The 12,707-nt window shown below is 43.8% G+C and overlaps 1 protein-coding gene across 8 annotated transcripts in view; it reads left to right on the forward strand.

Moving 5' to 3' along the window:
• Window positions 1–12,707, forward strand: part of LOC147008993 (protein furry homolog-like) — a 395,449-nt gene that overhangs the window by 111,194 nt on the left and 271,548 nt on the right. For all 8 annotated transcript variants that reach the window (XM_085864332.1, XM_085864334.1, XM_085864327.1 and 5 more), the window contains 3 exons: window positions 2,741–2,794; window positions 7,198–7,337; window positions 7,464–7,566. In XM_085864332.1, the coding sequence (XP_085720458.1) occupies window positions 2,741–2,794; window positions 7,198–7,337; window positions 7,464–7,566 (297 nt within the window). The remainder of the gene's footprint in view (window positions 1–2,740; window positions 2,795–7,197; window positions 7,338–7,463; window positions 7,567–12,707) is intronic.

A 12,707-nucleotide genomic window follows, 5' to 3' on the forward strand; every position in this document is an offset into this window, starting at 1 on the left:
GGACGACATTTGGTGGGCAGGTTGAGAGTGTGACAAGAGTGACTTGATTAGGTTTTGGCGAATATCTGGATACTGGAATTTTAAGTGATTCTGCACCATTGACAGATAGGGACAAAAACGATATATTGCACAATATCTCAAAATGTAATGGACTGATTCAGACGAAACATGGTGGACATGTTGGGTGCGTGACAAGGACCACCTGATTCGATTTTGGTGAAGATCCGGATATGGATATGAGAATTTTTTTTTTTTTAAAGTGATTCTTTTCCATTGAAAGTTTGGGCCAAAACCAATATATGCACATCCAGCCAATCGGTGGGATACGAAATGTAAACTGTTCAGCCTGACGGAGGTATGCACTCTACCGAGTGATGTTCTCGTATAAAATGCTTTTCCACTCGTCACAGCTGGGAGGACAGCTTCGAGGTATGCACACTCGACTCTGGGTCGTATCTCGACTCGGATATATATTTTCACCGTTGTGTTACATGTAGGGAAAGGCATCGATGTGTGCACCGTTAGAACCGTCTGCCACTGGTGCTGGTCGTTGGGGACGTTAAAGATCCCACCTTGTAATTTGCAAAGTGTAGGAGAGGTATTGCCGGCACCGAAACAAATTCCTGATTCCTGCCACCTTGAGTCGAATGCCAGGCATGGGCGGCCAGTTCGTGACACACTTCGGCGAAAACACTGCAGTCTGAGATTACATCACATGGGTATTTTTGGAGTCCCTAAATAAATTTGTGATGAAGCAAAAAGGGTAAGATGGTAATCAGAAACACTTTTCTTGGCCTCAGGTCAACACAGCGTTCACTGAATTTGAGAGCACTCTCCAAGTTTTCCATGCTGGAGTGAATAAGCTGACAAATGAATTGCTCTGACAAGAATGAATTCTGCATAGAATGTGTACTGTGTGAGACAGGTAGGATTGGTGAGGAAGTGGGCAGGGTGGGGATGTAGCTTATTGAGAGTACAGTAGATAAAGGTACCGCACGCAAATGGGAACCTTCCCAGGATGAAAGGGGAGAGCGTTTTTCCTGGCTGGCTTTCCCATGACCTGTGTGCACAGGTGTACCTTTCACAGCACCTCGATCGCCTGAGTATGCCGGCAGAGCACGTTTAAATATGCTGATTACCCCAAAGATTGTTGAGCTGAAGCTCTCGCGCTACACTTTTATGGGGATTATTTGGGGACAAAATAAAAAGAGAAAGAAAAGAAACCTTCATGGGCTACTATTACCATCCATCTCAAAGAGTACTGTCTCGTGATTATAATTATGCAAGTTTGAAGACTTGTTCCACGTGTGGTGCGTTTGCTAACCAGTTTCCTATCGGGCAAAGCTGACACAAACACAAAGCTACCCTTATTGTCGCACTACATTTTTCTGTTCGACCGTCTGTCCGTTCCCTTATGTCTTGAGAACGAAATATTTTAGTCACCAAACTTGGCAGACATAATTGAGCCCCTTGGGGAGTGTCATGCCCGGCCCGGCTATTCACGTCAGTCACATGGGTCGCAGTATAGTGCTGTAGTACTGAACATAGCTTGCGTAATAGGAAGTTTATGATGAAAAAAATTTAAGTTGTTAGCTTTTACACATTTTTCAATTTTGGGGGGCTTTGTAATAGGGGGAGGGGGCTCTGTAACTGCTGAGTGATCACCACCAAACTTTTCAAGCATAATGTAGGCCTGATGGGGAGTAGAATAGTGGAGCAAAGTGGAGGTTTTTGGGAAGAGGGTTGGGGGTTAGTTGTGTTTGTTGTCTTGGGAACAGTGTGGTTGTAGCATGTAGACCCTCTCCCCCTCCACCTCCCCCCCTCCCGAGTGCTTGGCACTTGTTCCTTCCACCACAGGAGGTGGACGGAGTTTATGTTCTCACCCCTGTTTGTAACTTGGCGAAACTATTTTGCCAAGTATGTTTGTCTGTCTGTCTGTCTCACACGATTTTTGTCCACAGTTTTCAAGCAATCGTTCTCAAATATTTTTGTGTACGTAGGTGACCGTCCAAGGACATCGAGGCACATTTTTGGATAGGATCCGAATCCAGATCCAGACACTATAATTTTCTAAAAATGATTCTTCACCGTTGAGAGATGGGCCACAAACAACATTGCATGATATATCAAAAAGTTGTGGACGCATTGAGATGACACTTGGTGGCCTGGTTGGGTGTGTGACAAGGACGAATTTATTGGATTTTGGTGAAGATCCAGATGCGGATACGAGAATTTTTATTTTTTATTTTTCAAAATAATTATTCATCATTGAGAGAGAGAGAGGACCAAAACGATATACAGCACAACATCTCAAAACATTAAGGACAGATTCAGATGAAACTTGGTGGATGAGTTGGGTCGGTGATAAGAACAAGCCGATTCGATTTTGGTTCAGGCTTAGATGCAAATCCGGCTTATCAAAATGGGATATAACTCGTAAACTGTTCAGCCTGGTCGAGGTATGCGCTCTACCCAGTGCCCTTCTAGTTTTGTCATGCAACAATCGATTTTAGCTTCCTTCGACTTGATGCTGTCATCAGAAAGTTAATAGAGATGATACAGATAACAAACGGTCAAGTAAGTTTTGGCATCCATGAGAAGTCAACTCTCACCTCTAATCTAGGGACATCGCATGAATGCTTGTTTGCATGGTCTGTATAATCATTTGATAATCAGAATAAGCTACATCCTCATGTAAAATGTGCTGTGATAATGGTTTTGGGCAAATGTGTGTTTCCAGGAGAAACCCTTATCCAAATCTTTGCAGCGGAGTGAAGACCCCCATTTTGACCAGGTTCGTTGTGCTTTTAACAAATGCATTTTTTTTTTTTCTGAGCTGTGATAATGAAAACACATTTTGACAGCATCTTAGTGAAGTTAAGTAGAATGTGATGAGTGTAGAAAGAAAGGTGGGATTGGTGGGGAAGAGGGCAGGGTGGTGCCCCAGCCTTTTGGAGCCTCAGGATGAAAGTGGAGAACGCTTTGCTTGCCTGATTTTTCCCATGACCCCCGTGCACTGAGCTATCGATCATCTTTTTCTTCTCAAAAAAATGTTTTCCGAGACCGATACTTCTTCCCCTTCATCACATCTGTACTCTTTTTAAGTGTCTTCCGCAGGTCACACAAAGGTTGTCTTGTTATATGACCGGAAGTGGCCAAATTGCTAAAACTGCCTTGCCCCAATGACGAGGGCCGCCCCTCGGTTGACTGAATTGCTGCCCAAGGTTTTCTTTTGAGGCTTTGAATGACGTGTGGAAGCAAAAGCAGGGTGGGGTAGAGAGTATTTCCAGAGTTCTAGAATGAATACGATTTCTGTCACCTGTGATCACAAAGCATGGAATTCAGCATGTGGGTGGGAAACTTTCCACCGGTTGTGCAGATGTTTCTCCGAAGTGTTTTTGTCTGGCTATATTTCATGAATATAGAGGTATTTGAGAAGAAAGACCTGTTCAAGAAGAAATTTCTGAAACTTCTGTCGAAAAGCGATTGCTGTCTGAGAATGCTTGTTGTTTGTTTAAAGCGTACAAGCATTATAGTTTGCAGTCAAGGTGAGGCTGGCTGGATGGCTGAGAGCTATGCACACTTGCCTCCTAGCCATCCAGTCTGTGTTCAAATCTCGACCCAGCTACAAACAGCCATCCTGGTGCCTCGCAGGCAGAGTGAGGTATTGATGTGTGTGCCATCTCTGTGTGTGGAAGTTAAACCGGGCGTCATGTCTGCTGGCATCAGTTGGTGGACGTTAAAGATCCCATGATGTCCTTCGCTAAGGGTAGGCGAGTTCTCACCGGCACCATGGTGAAATTACTAATTACTGCCCTGACCTACATCGGGCATCAGTGGCATAGCCATGCCCTCAGCCAATGATGCTAGTCACAGGCTTGTGCTGCATTCGGAAGAATAATAAGGATGAGCAAGGCACTTTACAAGGCCTAATAATTTGATAATAGCTTTGACATATTATTTTCATAGTCCAGAGTTTCATCATGATTTTATAATTGCGACATGTGTTAAAATCTCTTGATTTGAGAAATAAAAATTATTTATTGCTGTTTACATTTTGTCATGCTCATACTTGCCCTCCGACATCCTGCTAATGTTTCATGAAGCTATGAAACACCTCTCACCAGTTAAATGGTCACGACTAATAGCAGTACCCTCCTCCATCACCCCTGTATTTTAAGGGTAGGATTTTCCATTTTGCCCAAGGCATGAGCACACATTGGCCAACTCTTCAAAATATCGTACATCATGCTTAACAGCCACAAATTCATGCTCGCAGATAGAACAGCTGGCTTTACGCCTCCTTGAAATGAAGGCTTACTCTTCGATGAATGGCGTACCTACAAAGCGCCAAGACAACTTAAGGTCTGTCATCAAAGCCAGATGAAACGGCTCGAAAGTGAATTCCCAACAGCTGAGCTATCCCTGCACCAGCAACTTGTACTGCTTATTCAGCTGATATTCAATTATAAATACAGTCTTGTGGTTGCATCCTTATTTCCCAAGATGTTGCACGCACTCTGTGCATGGTTAAACCACCGATACCAGGTCCTACCACCCCCGTGGCAGCCAATGGAGTACAGGAAGTTTGGAATTTGGCCAGGTTGCTGTCCCAAAAACCGACTTTCCCAAAGGCACCTTGGAATCCTGGACACTAGTGAGCAAGTGCTCGTTATCAGGACAGCAGCAAATGCATGAGATCATTTTAAGGGTCTGTGCTGGTGTTGCCCTTGACTCTTTGGGCTCCTTCAACTCAAAATATAACAATTATCTTTCAACTCCCACTTTCAACTGGCTGTAGCTTCCAATTGAGGCAAATTAATATGTTGCTATGTAGTTTGTGTTGGCATCTTTCCCTCCATTTGCATTTTTGAAATGCATGAAGAAATGAATTGGTTCTTCTGAACCTTTGTGTTGTTTAATTTCTCTTGATGTTTGTTTGGACCTTTGTGCTTTGAATGATGGCTGCTATGTATTGAACCTGGAAATATGGTTCCGTTCTCTTTCTTTCAATGTGTTTTTTTTCCATGAATAGTTATATGTGCTCTCGAGCATTCCTCCCATGTTTTCCTTCTCCTGTGATGCAGTGAATCTGTCCTCGGAAAATTCTTGCACGGTCTGATCAAAGTCCCATGTGATTTTGTATCAGATCTCATGAAAAGCAAGAACAACGCTTGGGAGAGTGCATAGTCTCACCTCACGCGTTCATTCTGAACAAGAATACACGCTATTATTATGGCCCACTGTTATTATGGCCTTGTATCATCCATGCACCCTATTATGCCACATAGGTTATGACGTCATAAATTTAATTCTTCACTCGCATCGAGTCGTTGATCAGATGCATGAAGTTTCAGATTTTTTGGATAAGGATTTCAATTCAACCAATTATGGCTGGAATACTGTACCACTTCTCTGATGATAGCATCTTTATTACTATATATATATATATATATATATATATATATATATATATATATATATATATATATATATATATATATATATATATATATATATATATATATATATATATATATATATATATATATACACACACACACACCCCATGGAGAGTTCATGACGCATGGCAAGTTTCAGGTTATTTTTGTCGAGCGGTTTCGAAGAAGATGATGTCCAAATATTTTCCTTTAATCCAACATGGCTGCAATACCGTTTGACCTATGATGTCACAGTTATCAAAAAAATATTCTCTTAGAGGAATTCCTCTTTTGTTTAAGATTTCTCGTAGATCGGACACACACACACACACACACACACACACACACACACACACACACACACACACACACACACACACACACACACACACGTTGCTATCGTCTCACAACTCCCTCAGTGTGAGACTAAATAAACAAGGTTTCGTTTAGGGTCCATAAGGCCAAGGTAGAGTTGAGTCTTGTTTTGTTGATCCAAGCTGCATATGCAAACTTTGTTTAGTGTCTATGAGTATTAACATTTCCCCCCCAGGAGATGATAGTTTTGCATAGAGTAATCGATGATGACTGTCGTATGTTTAACAGGCACACTTAGTCTTAAAAAAAAAAAAATATATATATATATATATATTTTTTTTTTAACCCTTTAAGTACGTCTGAGTTCTTTCATAGTTATTGTGTGTTCGTGCGGCGTGCGTTCGTTCGTTCATCCCACCTCCTCGTCCTTTCCTTCTCCCACTCTCTTTAATTTGACGTCATGTTTACCAAACCTTGATGGACTGCATTGTGCCTGAAAAATTAAATATGGATAAGTTTATTTTTCACGAAAATTGGATACTATACAAGATCTCATCAAAATCTGAATGCACCATGGGGAGATGTTGCAAGATTAGTAGGGTCGTTCAAAACAATAGGTAGATTCGGATCTACAAACCTTTCTTTTGGGGGGGAGGAGGGTCGAGGAGGATGGAAGGGAGCTTGAGCAATGACATTGTTTTTGTGTTCATTGGTGGTGTGACACTTTATGGTGTTGTTCCTCGATTTGATGATCCCTTGCCTGAGTGGTTTCTCCACTCGTGGATGTTGTTGATATCCATGGCTGTAAAATGCTAAAAAAATAATAGTAAAGAAATAAATAATTATGTTAATGTTTCTCTCTCTCTTTTATGATTGTCTGTGTAGCATACATATTAATATTTCCAGATTTTGTTAATTGTTTGGCCCATTTTCACTTGATGAGCCTTGTGTGAACTGCACTTCAGCTATCTAACCCGTGTAATGGATTAGCCGTTTCACCTCACCCGTGTCATGCTCGGCTGCGCCTCTTTGTGCTCGTTTCACTCGGAGTTGCATGATGCATGTTCAGTGATCACACACCATGATACTGGGCTGCAAACAATTGTTCATTGGTTTGAATGAAAATATGTTCTCTAAAAATGGGATTCATTCTTACAAGTCACATTAAAATAATGAGATGTTTCAGAAGCTCCCATTCCCTGAAACGCGGCCATGATGCGTGCTTTTTCATTTTTTCCTTTTGAAACGTCCCCTCCGGCAGATGAGGACTGGGATGGTAATTTACGCTTTTTTGTTTTCACACAGGAAGCTGCAGCAAGCTGATTTTCTGATAAATGTATTCCCTCCAGGTGGCACCTGACTTACCTTTGCTCATAGTGGCAAAAGCTAACCTTATAACATTTGCTGCCCCCCCCCTCCCTCCCCTTTCCACTGTGTGTAGTTGATAGGCTCTCTGAGTGCCGTAGCAGAGTACTGCCTGCCATCACTGCTTCGCTCACTTTTGGCTTGGTATTGGCGACAACGGCCTCCTGATGACAGTCCCTGCAAGTATCAACCCCGGGCAAACAAAGGCAGTCGAGGGTGAGGTGATGCTGATACTCACTTCCATTTCTTTGATGGAAGACGTGCCTGCGTGTGTTTCCTCATACTTGTGTGTTCCTTATGGAAATGCAAGATCCGAAAAGGATATGGGTTTTTATTTTTCAGTGAGGAACAATCAAAGTGGTCAGATTGTGACCACGTGGCAGAGCGACATGATCTTGCCATGGATTTCATCATGTGTTTGGTGCTTATTGACGTTTTGAAACAGGTATGAGCGAGCACAGCATCCTCGGACAAATCTATTTTCGACCCATATCAAATTTCTGGGTTTTATTTATTTTTCAATAGAAGTGGAGGTTTAACTTATTATTTTTTTAAAAAGAATTATTTACTTAATTTCCAGCTGATGCTCATGGCTACAGTACCTGTCTCTTACAGTAGAGTAGTGTGTCTTACAGTACAGGACTGTCTTAGTTTTGTTGGAATGGTCAGTTAAACTTTTTGTTTTTTTTATTCAATTTAACATGTGCAAACATGTATTATTATTATCATTATTATTATTATTATTATTATTATTATTATTATTTTTATTTAATGACACACTTTTTAATGAGTGGTTGCCTTTTTCTGCATGTAACGTTGGGAGTCTATCAGGCAATTGACTTTTGGACTAACGTTGTTCGATTCTTTTTTAATAGTTTTTGCCAAAGGCCATGAGCACTCAAATATACTTTTTTCCCCTCCCTCCCTCCCCCATCTTATTATACAGTGCCTTTGGGACAGGCAGGAGTTTCTTTGGAAATATCAAATGCAAAGCAATGACATTAAATGTCCATTTTATTGACAAACACGTAATGTAGAACCAATGATTTTTCTGCAGTCGTGGAAAATGGATGTAATTCATAAAATCCGTGACTTTAAATGGAAAACTCAATCTGACATGGAAAAACAACAGAATTTTTGGAAATTACAGGAAAAAAAAGTCAAGATGAGGTAAATTACAAACATAATATTCACTACACTGTCGGATTTGTGCATGTGGTTGTCTCCAGACTTGATTTCCATAGCATAATTGTAAAAATAAGTTTGTTTGCAATTCAATGCATGAGGGACACTTTTTAAGCAAGCGGTCGGGCCGGGATGAGGCTCCGGCAGACTGGCTTTCTTCTTCTGCCCATACAAATCCATCAACCCTGCATCCGGTTGGCTCCCTCTATCCTTGATCTTCTCCATCCTCTTTCAAACCTTTTCACGAACTGCCTTCACCTCCTCCTCCGTCTACCACATCTGGTTTCTGTCCTGAACGACGTACCCTTTCCTGATGTCCTCCAACACAAAACTTCTGCAATTCCCCTAAACGCCTCTTCATATTTCTTCCACTCTTCCTCCAAACCTTCTGCTTCTTCACTAAGTTACTCATACCTGGCCCTCACCCTCTCCGTGTACTCTATGACAACATTTCCCCGAAACTTCCCCCACCTAATAGTCTTCCTACCCCTGCTCATAAAATTCCCTCCTTCTCTCCATGTGTACCACAAACACCACAGACTTGTGCTAGGTGGTTACATGCTCTCCCGTCATTGCCTTACAAACCTCAACCCTCCACAGCTGTCGCTTCCTTATCAACACCAAATCCAGTTCTGTTGTATGCTGTCCATGCCCATAGGTAATCTTGTGGCTTCCCCACTTTTGAAAGAACGAACCAGCGATGGCCATCCCATTCCTCGCCACCAGCTCCACAAGCACTTGACCGTCTCTATTCCTCGTTCCCCACCAAAAGTTACCAACACATTCCTCTTCCCCCGGCTCCGTGACTCCCACATGCGCGTTAAAGTCCCCCACAATGCACAGCATCACCTCCACCTCAACCATTCTCATCATCTTCGCCAGTGCATCCCTGAATTTTTGCTTCTCAGTCCCAGTCCTTCCTGTCTGTTGCCCATATACCGACATAACACACCCCATTTGCCTCTTTATCACCACCCATGCCATAACTATTTGTCCCTCCCATCTTTCCACTCTGATCACCTGCTTGCTAATCTCTTCCGATACCATTATTCCTACACCATTAATCCTTCCATCCCCACCCATATTCAACAGCTTGTATCCTACAAACCACCTCACCCTTGATCCTTTCCATTTGGTCTCCTGCACACACAATACTTCCAACCTCCTTCTGCATCATCTCCACCACCTCAACCCCTCTCCCCTCCCCCCCCCCGCCATTTGAACCCACGTTCAAACTTCCGAGCCAGACTTCGCTTCTGAACTGTTGTCCACCTGACAGAGTACCATCTTGAATAATTTGGGACGCTCAGGTCATCAATCAGAAGCGCTGCCCTGCTTGACAAAAAAAAAATAATTTAAATGCAAGTATCTTATCTCTCCTCCACGTGCATCGGCACTATATACTATTTTTTTTTTAAATGTTCTTACCTTATCTCTCCTCCACGAGCTTCGGCACGATACCAATTTTTTTTTTCTTATAAATACTAGCACATTCTTGCTCCTCCACAATCCTCAACACTGAATTACCAAAAAAAGAATACTTGCGAAATTACGATATCATACCAATATCTACCTGCTTTCATCTGCAGGTCAGGTCAGGTATGGGAGCATGCGCCACAGCAGCGCGTTGCTGCATCCACTTTCTGCCGACACTACAGGGGCCTCCGTCTGGCCATCCCCCAGGCAGATGCCTGGCCCACCCCCATCTCCTTTAGATGCCGATCAACCTGCTGCAACCACGAGGCATGTGGTCAGCCCATTGGCCTCCTCCACTCACATGGCTCTCTCGCTGAGAGAATCTGGTGAGCAGGATCATCGCCAGGAAAATGAGCCACATGTCCATACAGCCGCAGCTGATGCTTATGGACTATGCAGGTAACAAATCTCATTTGAGTCTCTCTCAGCAACCGCTTGTTGGACACAAAGTCCGACCAGCGATAGCCAAGGATTCTCCGAAGAGACCTGGTACCAAAGGAATTAAGTCTCCATCTCAGATCCCTGGTCAGAGTCAAAATCTCACATCCGTAGAGCAAGACTGGAAGCACCAAGGACCGGAAGACTCGGACTTTAGTCATGTTGCACAGGTATCTGCAGCGCCACACCCCATGATCCAGTAAATCAATGACTCCCCAGGCCCGACCCAGACGTCTATTGACCTCTGGCTCACAGCCAGCAGAGACATGAATATCACTGCCAGCAGAGACATGAATATCATGAATATTGAGGGGGAATAGGGATAGTAACACCATGGACATCTAACTCGACAGCTGGTGGATCAGCCTGGTACAGCCTCTCAAAGTAACCGGCCCAGCGGGCCTTCACTTCGGACTCCTCTGTAAAGAGCCCACCACCCTCCGCTCCAACTGCAGGGGACTGGCTTGGAGGAACGCAATGCACGAATTCCCCTGTAAGCAGGACGAGAATCACTTGACCACAGGTGATGCTCTACCCCCTCACAGATTCCTCACACATAGGCTTCCTTCACCACCCTGAGCGCACGAATAGTTTTACGCCTCAGCTCCCTGAACAGCTCAGCTCTGCTATTCAGCTTGGCCCTGCGACTCTGGACAATGGTATCCAGTGTCCCTTGAGAGACAAAATTCTTCTTCGCCCTCTGGTGAGTTCCAAGACATCCACCGGCAACATCATGGACGGTGGTCTTGAAGGCATTCCACAACTCTTCAGGATTCCCCAAATCTCTACTCAGCCTGTTTGCAAACTCCTCAGCTACCCTCTCATCCTTGAGCTTGTCTACATCCAGCTTCGGCTGGGATGGTGCCATTGTCCAGGATTTAAGCTGCAACTTCAGAGTTGCCACAACAAACTGGTGGTCGGTATTGAGGAACAGCACTCCGGTAGACCCTGCAGTTCTGGATCATCCTCCAGCGACATCAACGAGCACATGGTCAATCTCCTTTGCCACACCACCAGTGTTGGAATACCAAGTCCAGCGATGAGGTTGTAGGTGCTGAAATCATGAACCAGCCACTCTAATTCCATGCCTTCTTGCAAAGTCAAGGACCTTAGTGCTATTCTGGTTCACAGTTCCAGACCCATGGGATCCAAAACACGTCTCATAACCATCCCTATCAGTTCCAGTTGATGCACTGAAATCCCCTAAGACTAGAAGAGTATCTCGTCTGGGGTACTGATCAACCACAGACTCCGTGGCATGGAATGTGTCCTGCATGGTGAGATCACTCACCTCAGTTTGAGCATATACAGAGACCAGGCAAATGACACCCAAGGAGTGACGGAGCCTTAGTCTCATAATATGCTCGTTGACCGGTGCTACCTCAATTATCATTGGAGTCAGCTTATGGACACAGCTACAGCAACCCCTTGGGCATGGTAACCATCAGAGCAACCAGACCAATCATCGGTGTAACCACCTGCCATGACCTCGCCACAATCCGGTCTACGAACCACAGAGAGTGCTGCAGTACCATATCCAAACACTTGAGCTCAGATGATAACAAAGACAGGTGATCATCCTCTCATAAGGATAGGACATTCCAGACACCCACCCGAAGGGACCACCTCAGGTTAACCCAAGGAGACCGCCGTCTGGTGGACGAGACCTCAGCATCACCCCGACACACACAACCGCAATCTGACCCGGGAAGTTACCCCGTGGTTTTCCTCCTATCATCCAAGATTGGGGGTCCAGAAGGCTTTGCCCCAATTCCCTCATCCGGTGAATTGCTCGGTGGAGAGCAGCTGCACAGGAGTGACTTTTCAGATTTTCAGATTTTTTTGAGATTTCTTTGTCGTACGTTTTGTGGAATGAAGGGTTTTACGTTGGCCAGAGTGCAAATCCTGCCACCAACCTCCTAAAAAAACATAGCCCAACTGCAGGAAGATGTTGGCAGACACAGTTGGGCACTATAAATGGATGGCTGTTGGCTTAGTTGGTGTTCCTCCACCCTTTGACAGTTTTTGTTTTTAATCCTGCTGGGTGTCCATATCATACACCCTCCTCATCAGAAAACCTAGTGGGGGAGACTGTTTCGTCGCCGACAATCAGACTATGAAATGGGTTCGTACAGGTTTACCTGGTACCTGAACTGTAGCAAGTCACAGATCTAATCTGGCCTCACCTTAAATCTGTATGGACTGCGGTCAGGTGTTTTTGTGCCTACTTTTGTCTGGAATGGTTCAAATAGAAATGTTTGTCTCACTCGAAGTCTTAATTTCATGTCAAATTTTGACCTTTGACTCCCAATAAAATCCTGAAAATAACTGAAATACGATTTCATTTTACACATCCATATCGATGGGGCTGTTTGAAAACACCTTTGTACACAATGTCTCGAGCGACTCAAAGGGACAAGACAAAAAAATTGTTTCACCGATTTGACCTTTTAAAATATGAACCCAGGCCTAAATAAAGGAAAATAC

This window comes from Eptatretus burgeri, chromosome 18 (assembly GCF_056783735.1).
Source record: "Eptatretus burgeri isolate ZD-2024b chromosome 18, Ebu_testis_v1, whole genome shotgun sequence".
Classification (NCBI taxonomy): domain Eukaryota; kingdom Metazoa; phylum Chordata; class Myxini; order Myxiniformes; family Myxinidae; genus Eptatretus; species Eptatretus burgeri.